We start from the raw sequence: 24518 nt of genomic DNA, 5'->3' as shown, positions 1-24518 counted from the left end.
CAGCATTGGCATTTGTTGTGGTGTGGTTCAGCCTGTCCTCGGAGGAGTTGTTCTGCGGTAATTAAAGTAGTCGCGTGTAGATGGAGAGAGAGCGCGCCCGCTATTCCATCTGCTACGAGCCGAATAAATGGGTGTGCAAAAAAATCGTCTTATTGTTTTAATGCTTCCGTTCATGGTCTAAAGACAACAGGTGTGTCTGTGTGTGTGTGTGTGTGGTGTGTGTGTGTGTGTGTGTGTGTGTGTGTGTGTGTGTGTGTGTGTGTGTGTGTGTGTGTGTGTGTGTGTGTGTGTGTGTGTGTGTTCAAACACAGCCGTTCTATCACATTTTGAAACACGCTCAAGGCAAGATTCCGAAGAAGCGTGAAAACATCGCAGTCGGACTCATCCATGTGTCTAATATGCCTGACGTCCTGCCACATACAGGGCTGGGGGATCTTCTATTTGTGATGTTGAAGGGTGTGTGTGTGCGTGCATTCATCTCTCCTTCTCTCCTCCTAGCCTACAGCACTTTCTACATCGTTGGCCTGGTACTCTCCATGCAGATCCCCTTTGTGGGCTTCCAGCCAATCAGGACCAGTGAACACATGGCGGCAGCAGGTCAGTAACCAATCAGGGGGTTCTCTACTAGAGGTCACACCATTTGTACAGATTCACATTCCAACGATATGAATAGTTTAATAAACCGTTCTGCTTTTTGTGAAATGTTCAGCTAAATGCATCGTCACTTCTGCTTTCTTCACCATCTCATAGCGACTGAGATGTTAAGCTGTCACACTGTAACACTAGATACGTGTTCACTACTGATGAGTCATACTGGTAGATAGGACCGTAAGACGTCCAACAATCTAAAACCACAGAGCTCTCCCAGTTCCCCTCTGCCTACCATTGCTTCCTTCTTGCGTGATGTCATACCATGTGTTATCCCTTCGTGTTGTGCATGCGATGGGTAGTCTACAGTATGCATTGTTACTCCGGTGCCTTAGGGGGGGCGCTCTACTGCACCTGTTAGGTGTAACTTCTGACATTCTTCTGGTGCTAGTAAATCAGAGTTAAAGTGGATCTGAACGTCTCGACCTGCGTTCTTGTATCACTACTAACAAGTTATCCTTCTGTTATATAACGAACACAATACTTGGTGATTAGCCCGGCGCAGCAATAGCATGTTTGACCAGCCTGCTCCGTGTCCCTCCAGGGGTCTTCGTGCTGCTGCAGGCCTACGCCTTCCTGCAGTACCTGAAGGACCGGCTGACCAAGCAGGAGTTCCAGACCCTCTTCTTCCTAGGCGTGTCCATGGCCGCCGGCGTGGTGTTCATGACCGTCATCTACCTGACCTACACAGGTACGCCGCGCACAAACAGACCTACACTAGGAGTGGCAGCGGCTCAGGAGGCAGAGCGGGTTGACTGGTAACCCGAAGGTTGCTAGTTCGATCCCCGGCTCCACCTAGCCGAGTGTCGAGGTGTCCCTGGGCAAGACGCCTCGTCCTAACTGATCGGGACGGTCTGGCTGTCGCTGTGTGTGCTTGACTCCGCCGTCGTTGTGTGAATGGTTGTAGGTCGCTTTGGATAAAATCCTCACACCGCCTTTCGCTTCAGAACCTCAAGACCAGGTTCTTGGGTGCTGAGGGATGCCCTGCATTTGGGGCAACCCAGGGGTTTATCGTGCTCTGGAACAGGGGGCCCATTTGGACTGTTATCTCGAGCTGTAGCATGTTGAGCTGCTGATGCAGATGGAGTTGATACCCTTTATTTACCGACTCAGACCACCAGTCAGACGCTTGGAGTCTGTCCTCTGGTAACTGCTATACTGTAGTGTCCAACACACCAGCCAAGACCTGTTAAATGTAATGAAGCTCAGGATGACTTTGTCTTTTATTCATAACAATATTGATCATTACGTATCGATATTAATGTTACTATTATAGCGCTGGCTGGGTTTGTGTTCTTTGCATCAGAGTACCTTAAAGACGGTAGCTTCCATTCACAGCAACAAACTGAGATGTGTTTCCTACCTCGAAACATTTTCAGTTATGCAGAGAAAAGTGTATTTAATTTATCGAAAAAGGCCTAAAGCTCTCAATGAAAAATCCAACGGCCCTCATCCTGATTCAGTGATCATGTGCTTTGTACACAACACGTTCAGTGATCATCCACTTACAACACCAAGGTCGTTACCACCCTCTCGGTGTTGAGCAAGAAACAAAACTCCTGAATGAACGGCTGAAAGCTACCTTTGATTTGAGGTAAACCCTTAATCCCGGACTGACAGTTATTGAGTCGCCCGGTTACCTGTTGGCCCCTCTGCTTTCCAGGAGCCCCTGATTAGATTCTGACGTCTCATTAATCATTCTGGGGGCCATTTTCGGGCGGACACCAGGGTAGAGGGAGAGCTCATCGCCGATCTCTGTCGCTCCCTCGCTCTGTCTCTGTCTCTTCCTAGCTCTGTCTCGCTCTGTCTGTCTGTCTGTCTGTCTGTCTGTCTGTCTGTCTGTCTGTCTGTCTGTCTGTCTGTCTGTCTGTCTGTCTCTGTGTCTCTCTGTGTCTCTCTGTGTCTCTCTGTGTCTCTCTGTGTCTCTCTTTTGTTCTCTCTGTCTCAAATTCCAATTCCCTCTGTCTCGCTCTGGGTATCGGCGTTTGGCACATTGCACACACTTTTCATCATCCATACACGCATTTAAAAGGCTTCAAGGCAACTTTATGTTCCACCAGTGCGTAACGAAAAGACAACTACGCGATACGTGGCTTTGTGTGTGTACAAATGTAGGTTTCATAAAGGTACAGTCTGTTGCTGCTACCTTTTGGTTGGTGTATTTTCTATTCCTATTTCATGTTTGTGTGTTGCTCTCCTCCTGATAGCGTCCATATGCTAAGCGTGTGTGTGTGTGTGTGTGTGTGTGTGTGTGTGTGTGTGTGTGTGTGTGTGTGTGTGTGTGTGTGTGTGTTTCTCCTGTGAACCCCCAGGCTACATTGCTCCCTGGAGCGGGCGATTCTACTCCCTGTGGGACACCGGGTAAGTCAACACACGCATGGACCACTTAACAGCGGGCGGAGCAGCGGGTGGAGAGACGAACTGCGACAGGGGAGGGAGGAACGCCGTCTTGAGACGCTGCGCTTCTCCTAATTATGCACAAGCACCGGCTGGTTGAGGAGCGAGAACGGCATGAAGCGCGTTTCTGCCTCGTCAGCAGGGGTCGGACAAAATTTGGCTACGCCGATAGATGTCGCCCTTCTTCGTGCGATACGAGGGACGATACACAGGCTCCCATTTTCTGGATTTTTCCGTTGTCTGGCTTTCAGACTCGAAACGTGCTCAGGCTGAACAACAAATTCTAGTATGCTATTATTTATATTTCTACCCCTGCAGTACTCCAATGTACCCCTAGGGTACGCGTACCCCCATCTGAGAACCACTGCTCTGGAGGTCTCCTGTAACGCACGGCAGCGCTTGTTCTAATAAAGCATCACTCAAGCGCTATCTCTTTGTAACCTGCCATCTTAGATAACGGGCGACACGCATGGCCCACTTCGTGTTTAGTCTGCGGTTTCTAATCTGCCAGGTGTATACCAAATGTATATGCAGAGGATTTAGCCTGCGGGGCTGCTGGCTGGCTGGCTGGCTGTTTGCTGGATGGTTGCTGGATGGTTGCTGGCTTGTTGCCAGCGCCGAGGCTGGGGTCCACTCTGCCCATCCACCACGGCCAGCAGAGTCGGCTACACAGATAAGGCTCCTTCGGCGCTGGCGCTCCTCAGTCCGCGCTCGTCGCTCAAACCGAACAGTGCAGCCTCAGCAGCGCCGCTAGGAAGCTTTAAAGGCTGTCCGTTGTTTGTGCTGTGGTTGTTTTATTAAGGCCTGTTTTGCTTTGAGGAAAAGAGCAGAAAGGGGATTCGTTTTAGGAATAATGTTGCATGACTTCCCACACGGTCGATGTTCGACCCTTCCTTTTCATTTCTGAACCCGCCTCCCCACTCCAGCTACGCCAAGATCCACATCCCCATCATCGCGTCGGTGTCGGAGCACCAGCCCACCACCTGGGTCTCCTTCTTCTTCGACCTCCACATCCTGGTCTGCACCTTCCCCGCCGGCCTCTGGTTCTGCATCAAGAACATCAACGACGAGCGCGTCTTCGGTGAGCCCTCCCATCCGTCCGACCCTTTCCTCGGCCAGCTCAAACAAATGGCAGAAGTTTGATATTTATTATGGGATTGCTGAGAGTGTCCTATGGCGACCCGCTAACCCCACTGACTTTCAATTCCGTTATGTCCTCCTCTAATGGTTATTTACCCAGGTGTGTTTTCATTTGGTTTGCCGGGCGAATGTCGATCTCAGCAGGTGACTGCAACAACCAATCGGCAGACAGCAAGCCCCCTGTGACCGCATGTAGCTTAGCAACAACTTCACTTCACATTGGGAATTCACTGGCCGTGAGCCGCACTTTCTCTTAGCAACCGCACTAACTCTTCCTAACGACATGATGAATAATGCACACAATTCAGTGCCGCAATTCATCCTCTTATATTTGACTATTTAACCAAATAGTCAAATATATCAAATTTATCTTACGTATTTGTTTACATTTCGGAAAAGCATAAATTGTCCCTTCTCTCCTTTGCCAGCAGCACTAGGCAGAATTGGATTTAGCGTTCGCACAATTGTCGCACACAGCGAGCGCCTAGCTGCCCTGCTCCCGAACGCACAAATGATTAGTGCTCACCTTCTGCTACCCGGGCTCCTTAACTCCGTGTTGAGCCACGGCAGGGCCCGGGCGGCTTTAGATACAGGGTAAGGATGTTTACCGTGACGAATGGCTCACCGCCACTAATGGCCGCGGCCCGGGGTTCGTGTGGCGGCGGTGGCGGCGGTGGCTTCTGAGAGCCTCTCCGACGAGGGACAGCACGGCGGTAATGAGCTTGTGATAATGGCTGACGGATGGAGGATCAAAGGGAATCAAAGGGACCAGCCAGAAAAGGGCTTCTCCGCCTCTACGGCAACAAGATGAAGCCAGTCTGCGCGCTTAACTGCTTCGCCCACGGCACACATTAAGTATCAAAGCCACCCCGGAGTAAGGTAACCCTGCTAATTACACAACACGGCGTTGCCACGGCGCTGTGATCTTTTATGAAGGAGTGCAAGGGGATGTTTTCTTAAAGATCGACCCCGGCGCTAAGATCTACAGAGACTACAGGGGTAATTTGCAGATGGGTGTTTTGGTGATTGGTTGTTTCTGATTTGCTTGTATTGGTGCCCATGTGACCTGGTGCTAGTGTGTGAGGCAATCAGAACCCTGCCATTGCAATAACCTGCTTCCCCAGATGTGGACCTATCTCTGTGGTTGCAGTGTTGTGTTGCACACCAGTGCAACAAAGCAGCATTGAGTCCTGCTGAAACGCTTGCATTGAGTCCTTCGCTGCCTATAGAGGCCTCATAGGGTTTGGTTTTGAGTTGATATTGAAAAGCCTTTTGCAATAGATGACCATGGAGAATTTGCCCAGCATTGAAACATTATCAAGTGTGTTTGTTCAATTAAAAATCTATATTGATTATTGAGGTATGTACTGTATGTGGTCGGTTATTTGTCAGTTAGGATCCGTGGCTTGCTGATTATCAATAATTAACGAGCTCGGGTATAAGAATGTAAAAAGATGGTCTGAAATGACCATGAGAAGAATCCGGTATTCATGTCTATGTTCAATAAGTGCAGTCCGATATACATTATGAATAACGTATAATTCAAAATTGATCTGAGATCTTTCTGAAGAGGTTACTAAACCCTGGACTCCTGCATTGTATTCAAGACCTCCCCTTATGTCCTGGGAGAAAGGGAGCTGAACAAACTGATCTGGAATCAGCGGGTCAGGGAACTCCAATCCGTGTTAAGACAAATCAGCGAACTCCACTCCATGTGTGGACTACTCGGATGATGATCAATCCAAACCACGTGTAGACCAATCAGAGGTTCAGTAAAGTCCAATCCACGTGTAGACCAATCCAGCAGGTTTAATCCAAACCACGACCTTGCTGTTTTTCTCACCATGCATTCCCTGCTGTTTGCAATGCGACTGAGTTGGCGTGATGCGCTTGTTCCTCCACGCTTTGTTGAACCGTAACGGTCCACCACAACATAACACAATTAACATCCATGTTTACCTTTTAATCTGATTCCTAATGGTCTAATCATCACGCATGTTACACACGACCTCCATGCGTTTCTCCCGTAATCAGCGCTGCTTATAAATTAACACACGAACATGGGTGGGGTCTCTGATCCTAGGGTTCGGTTAGACCCCTGAAGACCTCCAACCCGGGACCCAGTGTTTCTCATACTTCTTACCTTAAATGTCCACACACTCTGGGCCAATAACCAGCTGGTGTGTGTGTGTGTAGGCATTTGTATGCGTGTGTGTGCACAGTCTGCTATCCAGTACAGACTCTTGATCTTTCCTTCTCTTTGTGTTGCTCTTCCTCTCGCTGTCTTCTGCTCTGACTTATAACTGCAGCAGCATGCCTCTCGGGCCGTCTGTCTCTCTTCTTCACCGCCGAATAAATTCACTCTGTTCCCGTTCCGTGTGCGTGTGTGTGTCCCCCCCCATTTATGCAGGAGCATTTTCAGAGCAAAGTCATTTTGAGCCTCGTGTTTCGGCCCCATTGTGTTCGAGACACTCTCCCTGCCTCCACTTTGCTCTGTCCCGGCCCCTTTTACACAGAGGTCCCCACATCATTGCCGTACAGACGAGCCGGAATTATCTGGTTTTGCTTTTTTTTTTTACACAGAACAAAGAAACAAGTCGGCATAATGCTGTCCCCATTTGTCCTTACTGGTGGACGGCGTGCCATCAGTTCATTACTTTATATTGTGGATCAGTTCATTTATTTTAGATTGTGTACAAATCGAACGCATACATTTACTTTCAGTCAAGCTGAACAAATATGTTGTGGGGATGTTAATGGACTATTCTGTCATCTGTCATTAGGGCTAAACAGATACAATTGAATTGGTCTGTGGTCAAACCACTCATAACTGTTTCTCCTGGCATCACTAAAACATCTGTTACCCATGTAATTAGACAAAAAGCTTTGTTGTGTCAATTCTGCCGAAGAGCATTCAGTCGGAAAAAATGGCGGTCTAGCACTCAAGTCTTTTGGAATCAATACGAGTCTGTCGGTACGAGTTTATGGACAGAGGAAAAGTGAATCGCCCTGCAAGTACTTTCCAAAATGACAAGGAGGGCACTATGATCACAAATATCAAAGTGCTATAGTGCTATGGTTACATTCATGGCAAGCTTTCAGTCGGAATCGGCACAAAAAAGATATTTTAACAACTGATGTTAGTAATGGTTGTCTAAGTGAAGGTAGTTACGATGATTTGTACCCGCAGACTAGGATTGTCCTTATTGATCTCAGATCATATTTATGATCATGTTTGATGCAATTTCTTCTTGATGATCAGCAATTTACTGAAATGAAATAACAACCGACAATGCAACAACTTTTTTTCAGTTGCTGTCCTAATGCTTGATCACTAAGCAACTGAGTTTTTGCCTGATGGAATGATGTTGAAACAATCAGCAATCAGATGTTACACTTATGGATTTCACCGCACCCTGGCCTCAAGATAATTCTCCTCTTTTGTATAATTATAATAACAACACTAATCATGATAATAAGTTCATTTGTAAAGCAATTTTCTGTCAGGAAAGTGAATCTTCCTATATAAGGTCTACTTACTCCCTCTCTCTGTCTCTCTGTCTCTGTCTCTCTCTTTCTCTGTCTCTCTCTTTCTCCTTCCCTCTCCCTCTCTTCTCTCCTCGTCTCAGTGGCCCTGTACGCCATCAGCGCGGTGTACTTTGCGGGCGTGATGGTGCGTCTCATGCTGACCCTGACCCCCGTGGTGTGCATGCTCTCGGCGGTGGCCTTCTCCAGTGTCTTCGAGCACTACCTGGGCGACGACATGAAGCGCGAGAGCCCCCCCTGTGGAGGACAGCAGCGACGAGGACGACCGCAGGAAACTCTGGGAACCTCTACGGACAAGGTCGGGGCGGGGGGGGGGGGGGGGGGGCCTGGTTCTGTGAGTGGGGGGGCGGGGGCTGCTGATCATGAAGGAAGACGTCTGTATGTTTTTGTCAGTGCCAGTCTGTGCATTTTGGGGGTTAACTTGGGTTCGGTTTCTAAAGCTTTAATTTTTACTTTCTTGCTTTTTTTGTTTTGTTTTTGGATTTTACGGATTTGCATCACAGACGTTTTTTTTGCTATCTTAAGAACAAGATCAAAAGGCTGCGGGCTCCGACGCTGTCATACAGTTCTGACAGGGTGAACCAGCCCTGACGATTGCATCACAGTCCTTACCGATGCACTCTGCCATCGTCCCGAATAGTTTTCAAACTTGTTTGATATTTTTTGCGTAGCAACGAGGTGATTGGTCAAAGCAAAGGCCAATGAGGAGTCGGCACCAGTGGCCCCACTGACTCTTTGTGCTATCAGTCAGTCCTGATTTTGGAATACACCCTGCGTGCCAATCTCCCTGGGCTTCATTGGGCTCAATTCTATTACTATAGACTATGCGGTCAATCGATGTTCCTCCATGTTTATTGTGTTTAGCAGATGGCTTTGCGACCGTGTGTGGGTAGAATCCATTTTTCAAAATACCTTGAGGCAGTCCAGTTAATGGACACCTCACCCTGAATCTCAGTGCGTGTAATTGTTCTAAACCATATCTGTGTTTGATTCATTCGGTCTGAGCCCATTCCATTCATTGATCGGTGAAGTTGTGATGCGACTACACTGTGTGTGCCATAAGCTTAAGTCAAGGTGATTTGTAAGTAAGATGGCCGGTAGGACGGCATATCTTTCCACTCTGGCATGGGAAAAAAGAGAAAAATTTGCCCGTTTCGCGTCTCTACGTTGACTTTGTATGGAGTCATGTCGCCCCTTCGTGGTTTGGTGTGAACGCACCTTAAGAAAGTCAAACCTCCCACTTCAGATACACAGCGGTGTATCCAAAACCACAGGCGTCTATTGTCCCCTAGCAACCGTCACTTTACATCTGCTCCTCGTCCGTCTTCTTGGAGACGAATGGAGCCTAAAGCCCTGGTGTAAACCCAAAGTGTGGGTTTACACCAGGTGTGGGTTTACCATTGGTCTCGTTAATAGTCAGCCCAGATGGGTCCTCTACTCATTCCCCTCCACCAAGGACTCAAGTCTCGTAGATGCTAACAAGATAAATCGTGTAAACGGGATGAATCGCGCTAACACGATAAAAGACCACTAATGCGACCAATTCGGTCCTCATTAGGCGGCATTTTGGTGCCGCCTCAGTGAGGAATATATGCAAGTCTCAAGCCCCTCAAGTCTCAGTATGTGAGTCTCCAGCCCCTCAAGTCTCATTATTTGAGTCTCAAGCCCCGCTTCCCGTTCCTCCTCTTGCAGGCGGGCAAAGTGCGGAAGCACGTGTCGGAGCAGGAGAAGGCGGAGGAGGGCCTGGGCCCCAACATCAAGTCCATCGTCACCATGCTGATGCTGATGCTGCTGATGATGTTTTTGCGGTGCACTGCACCTGGGTGACCAGCAACGCCTACTCCCAGCCCCAGCGTGGTTGCTGGCCTCGTACAACCACGACGGGTAAGGACACACTCGCGTACGCACTCGCCACGTGCGTACACACAAGCGCCTCTGCATACTGGCCCATACACGCAAATGTTCGTATTTGCTCGCCCATACACGTACACTTACGCACATGCACGCACACACACAAAGCCACATGCACATCTGCATACTAGCCCACACATGTGCTGCTCTGTTCACACCAAACACACACACTTTTCTCGATCGCAGCCCACAAACACATCTTCACCGTCGCAGCCACCACACACACACACCTTCATCCTTCATGAACAGAGCCCCTCACATAAACACACATCTCCATACACTCACGCACACGAAACCTGTCCTGCATGCACGTCTCCATAATGACCACGCACACATCTCCATTAATCTGGACGCACGCACACAACACTGAAGGGAAACAGATCTTTATTATTGTTGAACTTCAGGGGCACCACCACTCTCTGGCATAGCACACATATTCAAATTGATTCACATTTCTGAAGGAGATCGATGTGGTATCCCCCCCAGTCCCATTTGATGTGTTCAACCTGCAATCTGCTTTGAACCGCCAATGAACATTTCACGTTTGCACTCAATTAATTTCCATCTCTTCTCTGGAACACTCCCTCCCAAGCTCACGGAACATCCTGGACGACTTCAGGGAGGCGTACTATTGGCTGAGGCAGAACACGGACCGAGCACGTGCGAGTCATGTCCTGGTGGGACTACGGATACCATGATAGCGGGAATGGCCAATCGGACGACGCTGGTGGACAACAACACGTGGAACAACAGTCACATAGCGACTGGTGAGGGCCCCCTTGAGACCCCCCCCGGCTCCCCCTTCGAGACCCCCCCCGGCCCCTTGAGACCCCCCCCCCGGCCTCTTGAGGACCGCCCCTGCCACAGAGTGGCTGGCAGCAGCTCAGGAGGTAGAGCGGGCTGACTTGTAACTGGCAAGGTTGCTAGTTCGATCCCCGGCCCTCCTCGCTGAGTGTCGGTGTGTCCCTGACTGTCCCTAAATGCTCCAGACGAGCTGGCTGTGGCCTTGCATGGTTGACATCACCGTCGGCGTTTGGATGTGTGTATGAATGGTTGTAAGTCACTTTGGACAAGTGTGTCTGGAAATGCGTGTTCACGTTCTGCTTCCGTCTGCGGGCCAGAGGCTAGAGGCCCTGTGGTCTGCCCATCCTGATAATCAGACTGAAATTCCATTCGGTTTCACCTCATCGTTCAGTCTGAAGGTTCTTTCCTCGTGCCGTTGATGGGCTGCTTTCACCTCCACCAGTGATTGCTGGAGTGTGTGGTACGTTGCTCTCTGTTGCTCTCTCTTTTGCCATCTCTTGCTCCCTTATGTTGTTTATAGCCGTTGTATCTGGTTTATTCACAACGGCCTCAACAGTAGAATTGGTAGAATCCATTTTTCATAATACCTTGAGGCACTCCAGCTGGTGACGCCTCACCCTGAATCTCAGAACATGTGTTTGGGGGGGTTTCAGGGCCTCGAATCACGCACAACCCCTTCCTTCGCTCCGCCTGCAGCAGTAACCAGGGCTGGTTTAGAGATCTCTTTTGGTTTCGATTTGTATTCAAATCCCTTTAATCTAAACCAATCTGTGTTTGATTCATTCGGTCTGATCCATTCCACAGGGGGAAGAAGGGATAGTGAAGGGGAAAATCCAAGAATCCCGTAGAATCGTCAGTCTGTTATGTCTCTATTGGTTCTCCGTGTCGGTTGGTTTAGTTTCTTAGCACCTGTTCGGTCAGTGCAGAGCCTCGGGCGTCAAAACAAGGCTTGGCCTGAACGTGGTTGTGGAGCGTGTCTGCGGAGGCCTTCACGGTGCTGCTGAGGCTGTAGCCCCATGGCACTACCCCCCCAGCCGGGGGCTGCGGTCAGGGATCGGACAGCCGTGTCCATGGGTATGTCCAGGCTGCAGTAGAGCACAGTCAAGGACGTTATGAAGTTATGAAGAGGACGATGATATTAAATTGAGGACTTCAGATAGATATATAGATAGATACTTTATGCATTCCCTTGGGGAAATTCAGGTATCGACTCACCAAGTCAGTCTACAAAATCGTACAATAGACAAACAACAAAATGGACAAACGGTAAAAGTCACCAAATAAGTCAATAAAGTGAGCAATATTGCACAGCATTGAAATTGCATATAAAAAAGGAGCCAGAGGTAGATATGAACATTGCGTAACTGCACATTGTGTGTGCAGTGTGTGTGTGGGGGTGGGTTGGAGGGGTAGGGAGGGAGAGAGAGGGAGGGAGAGAAAGAGTCGTGATAGGCCACTACCCTTGTCCGAGGTTCTGTGTAGTCTGATGGCTCTTAGCTATCAGGATTAAGTCCTCTAACCGAGGCCTTTATCCCAAGCAGGTGGCAGGGTTTGGCGGTTATTTATTTAACACGCATGTCATTAACGAGCAGCTCGTTATTGACTCATTAATTAAGCATGGGAAGTTGAGACACCTTGGACGCTCGAGGATGGCCTGCAGGCAGATTGGGAGTCGGAGGTGAAGGTGTTGATGTTGGTATGGACGAGTGAAGTCTTTGTTTCAGGGGTTCCTTTCTTTTACTCGTGGAAACGACTTAATACGACTTCAAACCAACGAGGGCTTAATTTAACTTCTAAGGGGCTTAAGAATGTTGGCGCCAAGGACGGCAGAATCATGAATGAGGCCTCCGAAATATTAGCAAAGGTGTGCAGTCGTTTAAAGTACACACGGAATCACTAAGACAAGCATCATTTGTGCTCACATCATCGCAATCATTTGCCCAAGGCCCCCCCCCCTCCTTATTTTTTCTTAAATTTCCGGCGGTTTAGACCTTAATATTATCTTCATTTTTCTTTGTTAACTGTGAATTCCCTTGGCTTCTGTCCTGGTTTGGAGAGCGCCACCCGGTGGACACCCTGTGCTACTACAACCGGTGCTATAGCTCTCGCTAAACAGGGAGCCACGCTGAGCTTGAACTGCTGGATTGTGGATACGGTTTATTGCATTCATAGTCATCGAACAGGCCAATGTTTTCTTTGGCTGTACTTCCAACCGATTCCGACTAAAGACTCAGCACTAGTGCACCCACCATCCCCCGCGAATGATTGTCTTTCTTTTAAACTAGTTGTATATAAACGAGTCTCGATTCGCACAACTCTCTGTACCTCCTCCACCTCGCCTATCCACCCCTCGTCCAGATAGTAAAGGGTTGGTAATCCAAGCAACAAGGGGGTGCACAGTCTGCGGGGAGGACACAGGGATGTAGTGTAACGGGGGACTGGGGGGCTGGCTGTATAAGTACAGTTATTTCCTTGTGTCTGATAGGGTGATGTATCGTCCAACCGTAGGGAGAATGCATCTTTCGATGCTTCAGAGAGGCTCAGTGCAGCAGCGCTGGGTGATTATAGTGTGGGTCTCCCCGCGGCTCGATGCTAAGCTACGAGACGCCTGCGTTCCACTGCCCAGTCGAGCGGAGGGGGGTTAGACATCACTGACGTTGAAACAGAGTTATAATCACTGATTTATTCATGAAGTGAACGTCATGATTTTAAATGTTGACTTGAGCCGAACGACAAACCTATCGCCTTCAAATGTATTTGACTTGAATACGTTTTGATACAATCACGCTGGCACCCATGGACAGTTCTCTAGTTCAATCAGTGTTTAGTTTCTGATTTTCTCTTCCTGTTTCCAACCCCCCCCCCCCCCCCAGGTGGGCAAGGCGATGTCTTCCAACGAGAGCGCAGCCTATGAGATCATGCGGTCGCTGGACGTGGACTACGTGCTCATCATCTTCGGGGGCGTGATCGGCTACTCGGGCGACGACATCAACAAGTTCCTGTGGATGGTGCGGATCGCCGAGGGCGAGCACCCCAAGGACATCAGGGTGAGGGAGACACGCCTGCAGGGCCAACGACATCCTTCCTGTAACACTCATCTTAACCCCCCCCCCCTGGACAAAACGCTCTGCATTAGAAAGATCGTACGAGCACAGAGATCGTACGAGCACAAAGATCGTACGAGCACAAAGATCGTACAAGTACTTTTGACTTTTCCGAAGGAAAGAATACAGGTCATTCCTTGATCCGATTTCAAACAGTTTGTAAGTTAAACTAGACAACGCAACCGAGTGTGCGATGAATCTAACGATGAATTAATCCATCGAATTGTTTGATTTTCACGATGGGAATGTTTGTCCCTATGCAGCGTATAGCGTGAGCCAATCCAATATCTTGTTTCAATCTAAGACGACGACGCCATGATTCACAGCAAGAACCGAAGTAAAAGGTGAATGCAACACAACTGACGAGTTAACCCTGCTACCTGTCTCCCTCCCTCCCCCTCTCCCTCCTTCCCTCCCTCCCCTCTCTCCCTCCATCCCATCCCCCTCTCCCTCCTTCCCTCCCTCCCCTCTTTCCCTCCATCCCATCCCCCTCTCCCTCCGTCCCTCCCTTTCTCCCTCTCCCTCCCTCTCTCTCCCTCCTTACCCCTTCCCCTCTCCCTCCCCCCTCCAGGAGAGCGACTACTTCACCCCCCAGGGAGAGTTCCGGGTGGACAAGGCAGGCTCCCCCACCCTGCTCAACTGCCTCATGTACAAGATGTCGTACTACCGCTTCGGGGAGATGCAGGTACTTGTGTTCATGTTTCAGTGCTTCCCCAGAGAACACAGGGGATTGTTGCCGTCACGTCCACAAAAGGCGCCCTCCACAATTGACAGGTTGAAAATAGGCAGAGTTGCGAAGTCTGAAGTCGTTGAATGCTCAATGGGAAACTCAACGTGTTTGCAACCGTCTAGACAAAAGTCTGCAAAAGTCTTTTGTGGCTTATGCAAATCATCTTAGGCCATGTTCACATCTAGCGTTTTTTGTAATAGGGAAAAGTTGAGCCGACCGTTTTTCAACAAATAAAAAAGCTGGCAGCGTTTTTTTGTCGTAAAAGCGCCGAGAGCGTTTTTTTCTATTGCCTAGCAACGAACCCATTCTAGACCCGACGTTAATTGCCTAGCCTACTACGAATCCAGGCTAGAGCCCATTAGACATGTCGTAGATCTCGACATGTTCGGTAATTAAAACTAATCCCTCCACCGGCACTTTCCCGAGTGATTTGTCCGCCATTGTTTCTTGTTTTGACAGTTTTGAGTTTCCTTGGTGAAGAAGTGTCAATGTTCCGCTTGTGATTCGTCGGTTGCTAAAAAGACGCATGACGTCGGCAGCTTTCTTCCGGAAAGTTTAACTTTTTTCTCTGTCTGTTTCTCTCTCTCTCTCTGACTCTCCCTCTCCCTCTCTCTCCCTCAGCTGGACTTCCGCACGCCGCCGGGCTTTGACCGCACCCGCAACGCGGAGATCGGCAACAAGGACATCAAGCTGAAGCACCTGGAGGAGGCGTTCACCTCGGAGCACTGGCTGGTCAGGATCTACAAGGTGAAGAAGCAGGAGAACCGCGACCCCGCCGAGCACCAGCTCCGCTCCACCGACACCTCCCGGCAGAAGTACACCTCCAAAAAGGTACGTCGTAGGTAACCACGGTTACCTGGCACTGGTCATCGGCGGGATTATGTCATCAGAGATGATTTAAATGATAAAGGGGTCATGTTTCGGTAGGACAGACGCAGACCGCTTTAATTTTAAGTATGTTTAATTTGAATTTGTGTTATATTTTTATTAAGGATGACATTGAGGATGTAGCCTTGATAAAGCAGTTGATGTTGTGACGTTCATGTCCGTTATTCACTCTGTTACTCCTTCTGACGCCTCCCCCAGACGGCCAAGAGAAAGCGCGGCTTCATCAAGAACAAGCTTCTCCTCAAGAAGGGCAAGAAGATGACCAAGAAGTCTTTATAGAACGAACCCAGCCACCCTACACCAACTGAGCCACAGCGGGAGACGAGAGGAGGAGAGAGAGAGAGAGAGAGAGAGAGGGAGGAAGGGAGGGAGGGAGGGTGAGAGAGAGAGAGGGATGTTTGAGAATGGAGGCAGAAAGAAATCGGACAAGAAAATCAAATAAAAAATCAAAAAAAATGTGAAACGTTTAACAACAAGTGAGCGGTAATGAAAGAGCCCGTAAGGGTCATTAAGGACACGGCGAGAGATCCCCCACCCCACCCAGACCTCAACGAGTTTTTATCCAGGGACGGGACGAATGTCAAATAATTTTTACTATCGTCATGGAAACGGGAAATCGCATTCACCCCCCCAAGCCCAAACCCAAAACAACACCCTGATTAGCCCAAATGTCTTTTTTTTTCTTTCGGGAGGGGTAGAATTGGAAGGTGTGAAGCGTTGGAGATGAGATCAGCCAGTCTGAGAACCTCAATCCCCGCGTCGTTTGTTTCAACATCACAAACTTTGACCTTTTAAACCCGTCCGACGATGACCTTTCGTGACTGGCATTTGTTTTGTTTTTTTTGTACTTGATCGTGCGGACGACTAGGGGGAGAGAGGGAGAGGGAGAGAGAGAGAGAGATGAATGATGCTCGAAGCAGGGTTTATTGCACTGCTCAGTCTGCCTCGAGGCCTGCAGTGTTGGTTACGGAGGAACCGGAATGGGGAGGTAAGCCGCAGAAGCCACGAGATATCTGGGCTCTTCTGCTGCGTCCCTACTCCTCGACCAAACATCTCCACACTTGGTTATGGCATCAGGAACGGAAGGGGGGTGGGATGTTCAGGGTTTCTCCAAAGAAAAGCAGATTCTTGTCATTAAGAGAAGAAAAAGGAGGAGGTTGGAAATGCTTTTTGGAAAAAACGGTCCCAAAACTAAATGCAGTCGGTTAATCGTCTTGATTGTATTTCACGAGTTTAAATATGTCCCGTTTGTGATTATCAAAGGAGAAATTCTCTTAAAAACCTGGCAGTGTTCTTCTTGTTTTAGTTTGTCTTTTGTAGTCCAACCCAACCGAAGCCTTGGCAGATGGCGATATTTTATTGTTTGCGTCCATCCCTGATTAATTTATTGATTAGCCTAGATTAGATCTCGAGTAGAACGGTCAAGCATGCCGCGTGCGTCACACCAGGCCACCAAAATGTGTACAAAGTCCCCATGAGTAGCCTGCCCAATCACCACGTCACAAACCCACCAAACTGAAGTGAATTTGACGCGCTTGACACCAAAGGCTTTCTGTGACGTTCGCAAAAAGTCTGACCCGGTGTCGAAGCGAATTGGAACAGGGAATACGTGTTTAATGTGTGCACATTCTTTCGCCATTTCAGTTGATTTCAAATGGCTACGATGATTATATCTTTCCTTTGACTATTTCCTCTCCTGTAATTGCCCCCTGATTTCCACTTTGCTTCCCCGTTTGCGTAACCCACCCACAGTAGTCTTTCGATTGCGCATGCCTTCTTTTAAATTCGAATCCCCTTTTTTGCTTTCCAATGGGGCAGATGAATGTTAGCCAAAAGCACTGAACACCACCTCTAGCAACCCTCAAACCAACCCCACCCACCCCCACTTCTTAAAGGCATCCTGTGCTCCTGGCTGCCCCCTGCTGGCGGCCCCATGCACTGCACATAGCACCATCAGAGCCATTCGGTGGGAAATCCCTTGTGTTCTGTCTGTCAGCTCTGGATTGATGGATTTGTGAAACACGAGAGTGCTTCCTCTCTTTCTACGGTGACCTTTCGCCCTGCCAGTTATGCCCTGGAGGATTTAGTGCATTCTTCTCAAGGTGTGGAAGATACTGCTATTTCTCAGGAGACTGAATGTGCGCGTGTGCGTGCGTGTGTGTTTGTCTGCGCGTGCGTGCATGCTTTGTGTGTATCAGTGTATTTGAATGGGTGATTTGATTACTTTTTTTGCAGAGGATCGTTACACTTAAAAATCAATGTTAGCCAGATGCTGTCATGCTGTCCGTTTTTACTTTCTCGGCCCATTCCTTTTAGGGTTAGTTTTGTTTCACAACCAAACGCACTGTAAACTGATATTTCTGAATAGGATTACTAATACGATGCTTCTCCGCGCCATTCGATTGCTACCTACAATAAACTGCTTTTTATGGTAAAAAATATCGTTCATGTTTCACACGCAAAAAAGTAAGATGTATACAAAAAATGACAACATATCCAACCTGTGTGAGCAGGCTTTGTGTAACGTAAGGTGCAAGAGAGGGGGGGAGAGAGATGTGCATTGGCCTTAACAGCAGTGGCAAAGAGAAGGCAAACGTACAGAACGGACCAGAAGACCCGAGTCAAGGTTTCCCCGCGCTCGACGGAGTGTATTTATTACATGAACGATGGAGGCTGCCGCGAGAGGCGCGGAGCGTAGCGTCTTAGATCACCAAAAGGCAAAGGGTCTTATTTTTTCGTTTTTGATATTCAGTCAAGGTTTCTTCCATTAATTGTAATGAGCTGGTGTGTGAGAATGAAAGATGCCTTTTTTGAATAAAAGAGGTTAAAATCAAAATCCAGCGCGTCATGTTTTGGTTCTTTGGGTGATGTTACTGATAGTAGCTTTAGAGTAAAAATCAATGAAAGAACTATTACATTTGAACATACACACACACACACACACACACACACACACACACACACACACACACACACACACACACACACACACACCTTAACAGAGCATGAGAAATAGACAACTGGGGCCCTGATTAAAAAAGGTATTATGATGGAGAAAATAACTGCCAAAAATCTATTCGGATTTATGACCTAACAATCTTAAAGGGGACATATTATACCACCAGGTGTGAGTGATTAGCCTTACAAGCCGTTTCAAAAATCTGCCCCATATGACATGGTATGACAGTAGTCTATCTAGTGGGCGTGTCCACCTAGATCTGTGCTGGCTAGATGAGCAACGTTTACTTCAGTCCACGGGGTAGGCTGGTAGACTGATCTATCCAGCACAGATCTAGGTGGACACGCCCACTAGTGATGTCATATGGGGCAGATTTTCAAAATGGCTTGTAAGGCTAATCACACCGACAGCTGGTGGCATAATATTTCCCCTTTAAAAGTTAAATGTCTTCTAGCCCTTGGGTCCAATATTCAGAGGGGATCAGATGCCTCACCTCACATGAGGAAGGTAAAAAAGGGTACATCCTTTTTAATAAAGTACAACACCATTAGACGTGACGGCTCATGAATTTTGGCTGAGGTGCATTTTTACTCTTAAACAGGACAGATGCCAAAGCTTTGGGCCCGTCCTGTCATTATATACCAGGGTGCCACAGGATGCCTGCAGTCTGACCTTCACTTATATGCTAATAACTGCTAATTCTAACCATTAATATAATCCCATTCCAGAGGACTGTTGATCACCAGAGAAAGCAGTTGAGCAAGCTTCGTTTGAAGCTCTTGGCAGGTGGTCTGGCAGTCCTGACCCAGAAAGCAGGTCCTACATGTGGACGTGGTTAGACTGCAGAGCAAAGATGAAGCAACACATCTCTACAACTTGAGCCGGTAGTCTGTCACAAAAGGGGACATTTTGTTGAGACCTGAATGGCTGGTGGACTGCAGAAAAAAACATTGATTTGTGGGTTTTATTCAGCTGTCAAAATAAATCGTACATAGATTTCAAACTAAACAGTTGTGGGACACAAACAAAAATAAAGTGAGGCACTGACATTTGTGAACGGCAAAGGAATTTCACAATAACAGTTTTCATTGAGACGTCATTGTTTCATACGTCTTTTTCAAAACGTATCACCTGTCGCTCATTATATCCGTGCGGAATCACCATTCAGGTCAGAACAGAGCTTTGGGTCGTCACTTTTTAATCAGGAACTCAACCGAGGTCTGGGAGGAGCTGATTGGAGGAGGTGGGCGTGGTGGTACATGAGGTGGTGCAGGAGGAGGTGGTGGTCTTCGGTCCCCGTCGCAGACTCACTTGTGCTTCGTCTTGCCGGCCAAGGCCCTCAGGTTCGCCTCCCCGCCCCACACAGTCCCAAACACCTCCTTCTCCGCCCGGAGGGCCTCCGTCAGGGGCAGCTCCCTCCCCGACGACACCACCCTCTTGGCGGCCCGGATCACCTCGGCGGGCCCCTTGGTGTAGCGGCTCAGCCACTCCTCCGCCTGCCGGAGGGCCGCCCCTTCGTCCCCGTCCTGGGGGGCCCCCTCCTCCAGCACGCCGTCCGCCAGCCCGATCCGCAGCCCCAGCTCGGGGTCCACCTTGAGGGCCCCGCCCAGCAGCCGCAGGGCGTGGCGGTCCCCCACCAGGCGGACCAGCCGGGCGGCCCCGCCCCAGCCCGGCACCAGGCCCATGTGCTTGTGGACGAACTGGATCACGCTGTCAGGGGTCATCAGTCTGAGGAGGGGGAGGGAGGGAGGGGGAAGAGAGGAGGGTCAAAGTAAGGGCACTAGAGAATGTGTGTGGAGGACGTACAACGTCTTATACTTGTGCATCTGCCTCTTTTTTTTTATTTCAAATAACTAAATAGAACGACAGAAGTGACAATGGCCACCTTCAACACCAACGTTCGAAACCAGGCCACAAACCCTGGTTGTGTGGGACGGGATTGTCAGACACACGGATAAAACAGGCTTCTTCCTCACCTGAAGTCGCAGGCAGTACTGAGCTCTGAGCCCCCTCCCAGTGCTCTGCCCTCCACCAGCGCCACCGACACCAGAGGAAGCCTGCGTTGAGGGAAGTCAGCACACCGTCACACACGTTGCCGACGCCATGGACAGGACCCCGAGGGCCGTTAAAGAAGGCTTACCTCTGTAGTCTGGTCAGAGCGTCCTGCATAAACATGCACATCTTCATCCCATCCTGTAGGAGGGAAAGCACACCGGTAAGGCTGGAGCTGAGTGGGTTTACATTTACATGTAATAACTCCAAACAAACGCATTGATCCGCCCTAAAACACTCGCCTGCAATGACGCTGCATTTAAGTGATGAATGAATTTTATTGAAATTATTTATTCTGGTTTTTTTTAAACCAAATGCTGAATCAAAAGGCCAATATCTACCTTTGTGGATAACAAGGTATTTTCTATCCTATAACAGCGAACCGAACAACTGACAAAAAACTGTCGAAAACAAAACAAAGGTGACACTCTGAATAATACATTATGTTACTTCTTTGTGTTACGTCCTTTGTTGTAGTGTAGCGTGTCTCTCGTGTGTAACGGCTGTCAGAACAACAATTTCGAGCCAAACGACAATCAATCTTAGACAGAGGCAGACAGAGTTGGACTAGGGCAGGAGGTAGGGTGGGTTGGCTGGTAACCAGAAGGTTGCTCGTTCGATCCCCGCTTCCTCCTAGACGAGTGTTGAGGTATCCCTGAGAAAGACACCTCACCCTCACTGCTTTCGACGAGCTGGTTGTCGCCTTGCGCGGTTGACACCGCCGTCGGTATGTGAATGGGTGAATGTTAGGCAGTATTGTAAAGCGCTTTGATTGGTTAGGAAAGCGCTGTATAAATGCAGTCCCATTTACCATTCCTGCGATGACTACGATACAGAGCAGGAAGTCTGTTACCCTACAGCCCCACCTGTGGGTTGGATATGGCCCTGACGGCGTTGAGGTCGGAGCCTGAGCAGAAGGTCCCCGCTGCCCCTCGCACGATGAGGCCTTTGCCCTGCGTCCACGACTCCAGCTGAGACACCCTCTCCTCCAGCTCCACCATCATAGCGCCTGGTGGGGGGAGAGACAGGGCGGGGCTTAAGACGTCTGCGCTCACGGGGGACAGCCAATCGCGTGAAACCAGGTATTAGATATAGTAGATATCAGTCTTAGATATCAGTAATTTCGAAAGCGAGGCTTTATGTGGTGGGGACCTTGTAGGGCCTTGCTTATGTCAAGGTGGGTCACCTCAATAACTTCTCATACAATATTTGCCCAACACAAGATTGGTTTGACACGTGTGTCTTCAATGCAAATGACAAGATCATGTCCATAACTTGTGAATAAGTAAGAATGAGGTTTGTGTGTCGGTTTTACAAACACCAAGGTTCGTCCTAAAACAGAAATATATCCCTCACACAAAAGACAATAAGACATCAGAAAGTAACATGATATACATAACATCTACATAGATAGATAGATACCTGCATTTACACAAGGGGATGAATAAAGTATCGAGTAGCTCACAAAGTCAGTCAACAGACAATTGACAAACAACAAAACGGCCAAACAGCGAAAGTCAATAAAATAAGACCTGAAATAAAGTCTATAATATAATAATCAATAACATATCAATAACATAGACCTGAGCTCCATCCGTACCCGAGAAGGCGTTCATGCGGGAGGGGTTGTTGACGGTCAGCACTGCCAGCCCCGTCTCCCCCTGGGTGAGCAGGTCCACCGCCCCCCCGGGGAAGGCCCTGAGCTTCTCCCTGATCTCCTCGGGCTGGAAGCCATGGCCGGCCGAGTACAGGCTGCTCTTCCTCGAGGAGGAAGAGGATGGAACTCAGGGTGGGTTCAATGAGGGCACAGGGTCCACAGGTTTGATGCAAGCAAGAGTACATTTACATTTAGGGCATTTAGGGGACGCTTTTATCCAATGCGACTTGCAATAAGAACATTTGTCAGAAGAAGAGAAACAATATATCTCTGTCGGCACAGTACGTTCATAGAACCATGTGCCAAGCACTGACAATTGTTAGGTTAACCCATTCCCCGTATGCAACAAACATAGCTAGGATAAGATGCTACACGATGCTAAGTACTCTTTTTAAGTGCCAGGACGTACAACATACAAAAAGCGCATTAATTGCTAGGTTCTTTTAACACATTCTGCCCTGCTCTGCTGTGTGTTGTGCGAGGGTAACTAGGATAATAGAGTTGTGTAGGATGTCCCTGAAGCATACTTGAATACTACCCTTCAAGCATGCTAGTATATATTATAGTAGGGGCGGCATGGGGCTCAGGAGGTAGAGTGGGTTGGCTGGTAACCGGAAGTTTGAAAGTTTGATCCCCCCCGGCTCGTCCTAGCGTGTTGAGGTATCCCTGAGCAAGACACCTCACCCTGACTGCTACCAACGAGCTGGCTGTGTCCTTACGTGGCTGACTCCTCCGTCGTTGTGTGAATTTGTGACTGAAAGGGTGAATGTGAGGCAATAGTAAAGTGCTTTGAGTGGCAAATGGTAAGAAAAGCGCTGCATAAATGCAGTCCATCTAACAATTATTTTTAAAAAAAAGGCAAGGGGTTGAACTCTTCACTCTCTCTTGCTTGCTATCTTGGGGTAATCCAATAGAGTGATGTATATTATCCAGCTCTAAAACCTTAAATGGGCTCACTTTTACCGCTAAGGTACCCAGGCGTTGATATTTAGTTGAGCCGAGAACATCCACAAAACATGTTCAAGACCAAACTACGTGTATTTATGATGGAGGTACATGGTAATCGTTGTGTTGTGAGTCTCTCTACCTGCACCAGGATCTGCTGCAGAGGCTGCTTTTGAGGAGGTATCGACCCAGCACACAAATAACCATCGTGTTCTGCAGCATGACACGGTGGTGGAGAGAATGATAAAAGTTATTTACAACCCAGACCTTAAAGGAACTATATCATGTTGAATTATTTAATTCCAGATGGGGGTAAGAGAGGTGAGGGTGGAAAAGGAGAGATAAAGGAGATCTCAGATGTATTTTAAAGTTATTTGTGTTTAAATATTAAATATAGTTATATTTAAAAATGTGTTTTGTTTAAAGCTCATTCAAAACGTTAGTATTATAATAACTAGTCTGTGTTTTTTACAGGAATTACACGGCGGATTGTACGTCCCACTGCGCATTGGCAAAAACATTAATGTTGTGAGTCTCAATGGGAAAATGTTGTTGGTAATTTAGAATAGGCTACGTCTTGCAGTACGATATAAACTATTAGTACGAATCCGCAGCGACCGACCTTGTGTGCTGTCTGCTGAGTTACGGTGCCACACCATAACATGTCCCTCTGGAAACACAAACCAATCTTAATGTTTAGTTCATAGGCATGCCCTGAGGAGGGCGCTGTTCATCGTCTGGATGTAATTGATCGAAATATGATATCGTATATGTACCATAGAATCTATACCCAGTCTTTGGGAAAGACTGGATAGAATATAATAGAAAATAATATAAATTAAGATTATATGATATGATATGAAATTATATTATATTATGTTATGATATAACATAATAGTATAATAGTATTATACAATATTATGTAATATAATATTATCAACAATCATTTCATAACTAATCATATCATATAATCATGTGTTTTGTTAATTTCTATATCGGAATATATCTGGAGACATAGGTTACAAAGTCTACATTTTGAACCAGATATGTTTTTATAATTGATCCTTAAAGTGAATTTAGTTCCTAAATACTACTCAAGCATTCAAGACGTGCACTGTATACGCATTATCTATAGATCAAAACATTAAGTAGACCATTTCTTGCTATCTCAACACAAAATGCATTATGGCAGTGGCACGCTCAGATTAATGCAAAAGCCACTCGATTTATGAGTCCCAGAAAGTGCCAAAGGTTTTCACCTGCCAAATGCTCCATTGTCTAATCCAAATAAAATACTTTTATCACATTGTTGCCACAACCCTTATATGATTGATTTTCTACTAGTCTTGGCCAGAGTTGTTTATTAGTTAAATTGAACATGTTTGATTCTATTCCAATTATTTGATTTGTGAAATATTGGTTTGCATGTTCAATATTTACTTGAGACTTTAATTTTCAAATGCTTCCAAAAAAAGTGTGTTGGAAAAACTTGCTAGCCTCCCTTACACACAAACACACACACACACACACACACACACACACACAAACACACACACACACACACACACACACACACACACACACACACACACACACACACACACACACACACACACACACACACACGCACGCACAATGTCATTGATAGAGAAGCTAGGCCAATTGTACATTATGATACTGCCACCCAGTGGTTTATTGTGAGCTGGACCTTTTCTGTATTATCATGTATTATATGTT

At 47.8% G+C, this 24518-nt stretch overlaps 2 protein-coding genes across 3 annotated transcripts in view; one reads left to right on the top strand and one right to left on the bottom strand.

The window, feature by feature from the left end:
- LOC115553491 (dolichyl-diphosphooligosaccharide--protein glycosyltransferase subunit STT3B-like) overlaps positions 1-18004 on the top strand; it is a 46649-nt gene extending 28645 nt beyond the window's left edge. The window contains 17 exon segments of the mRNA XM_030369796.1: positions 499-597; positions 1193-1339; positions 2961-3009; positions 3972-4126; positions 7815-7963; positions 7965-8003; positions 8006-8029; positions 9424-9531; positions 9534-9575; positions 9578-9615; positions 10235-10295; positions 10297-10335; positions 10337-10407; positions 13319-13493; positions 14122-14235; positions 14902-15111; positions 15367-18004. Coding sequence (XP_030225656.1) covers positions 499-597; positions 1193-1339; positions 2961-3009; positions 3972-4126; positions 7815-7963; positions 7965-8003; positions 8006-8029; positions 9424-9531; positions 9534-9575; positions 9578-9615; positions 10235-10295; positions 10297-10335; positions 10337-10407; positions 13319-13493; positions 14122-14235; positions 14902-15111; positions 15367-15447 — 1601 coding nt within the window. The 3' untranslated portion in view covers positions 15448-18004.
- A 1069-nt stretch (positions 18005-19073) lies between these two features.
- Positions 19074-23465, bottom strand: echdc1 (enoyl CoA hydratase domain containing 1). 2 transcript variants are annotated; one of them, XM_030371340.1, is made up of 7 exons: positions 23404-23465; positions 22924-22994; positions 21780-21940; positions 21046-21188; positions 20268-20320; positions 20104-20184; positions 19074-19855 (listed from the first exon to the last, which is right to left on the bottom strand). In XM_030371340.1, the coding sequence occupies exons 1-7, from the start codon at positions 23443-23445 to the stop codon at positions 19435-19437; spliced, it is 972 nt and encodes a 323-aa protein (XP_030227200.1). In that variant the 5' UTR covers positions 23446-23465; the 3' UTR covers positions 19074-19434. The 2 variants fall into 2 exon arrangements, with proteins under 2 accessions (XP_030227200.1, XP_030227201.1); XM_030371341.1 differs by having other exon boundaries at positions 21780-21931.
- Positions 23466-24518: the final 1053 nt, after the last annotated feature.

The sequence above is a fragment of the Gadus morhua genome, chromosome 11, assembly GCF_902167405.1.
Source record: "Gadus morhua chromosome 11, gadMor3.0, whole genome shotgun sequence".
NCBI lineage: Eukaryota > Metazoa > Chordata > Actinopteri > Gadiformes > Gadidae > Gadus > Gadus morhua.
The sequence above is the reverse complement of the archived record's forward strand: the minus strand, read 5'-3'. Positions and strand labels throughout refer to the sequence as shown.

Bases quoted from the DNA above. Each gene is read 5' to 3' on its own strand.
- echdc1 (XM_030371340.1), bottom strand. From the start codon at position 23,445: ATGTTATGGTGTGGCACCGTAACTCAGCAGACAGCACACAAG. The intron at 21,189-21,779 runs GTACGGATGGAG...TCCCCCCACCAG, and splicing joins CCGCATGAACGCCTTCTCGG to GCGCTATGATGGTGGAGCTG. The intron at 20,185-20,267 runs GTAAGCCTTCTT...CCCTCAACGCAG, and splicing joins GCTCTGACCAGACTACAGAG to GCTTCCTCTGGTGTCGGTGG.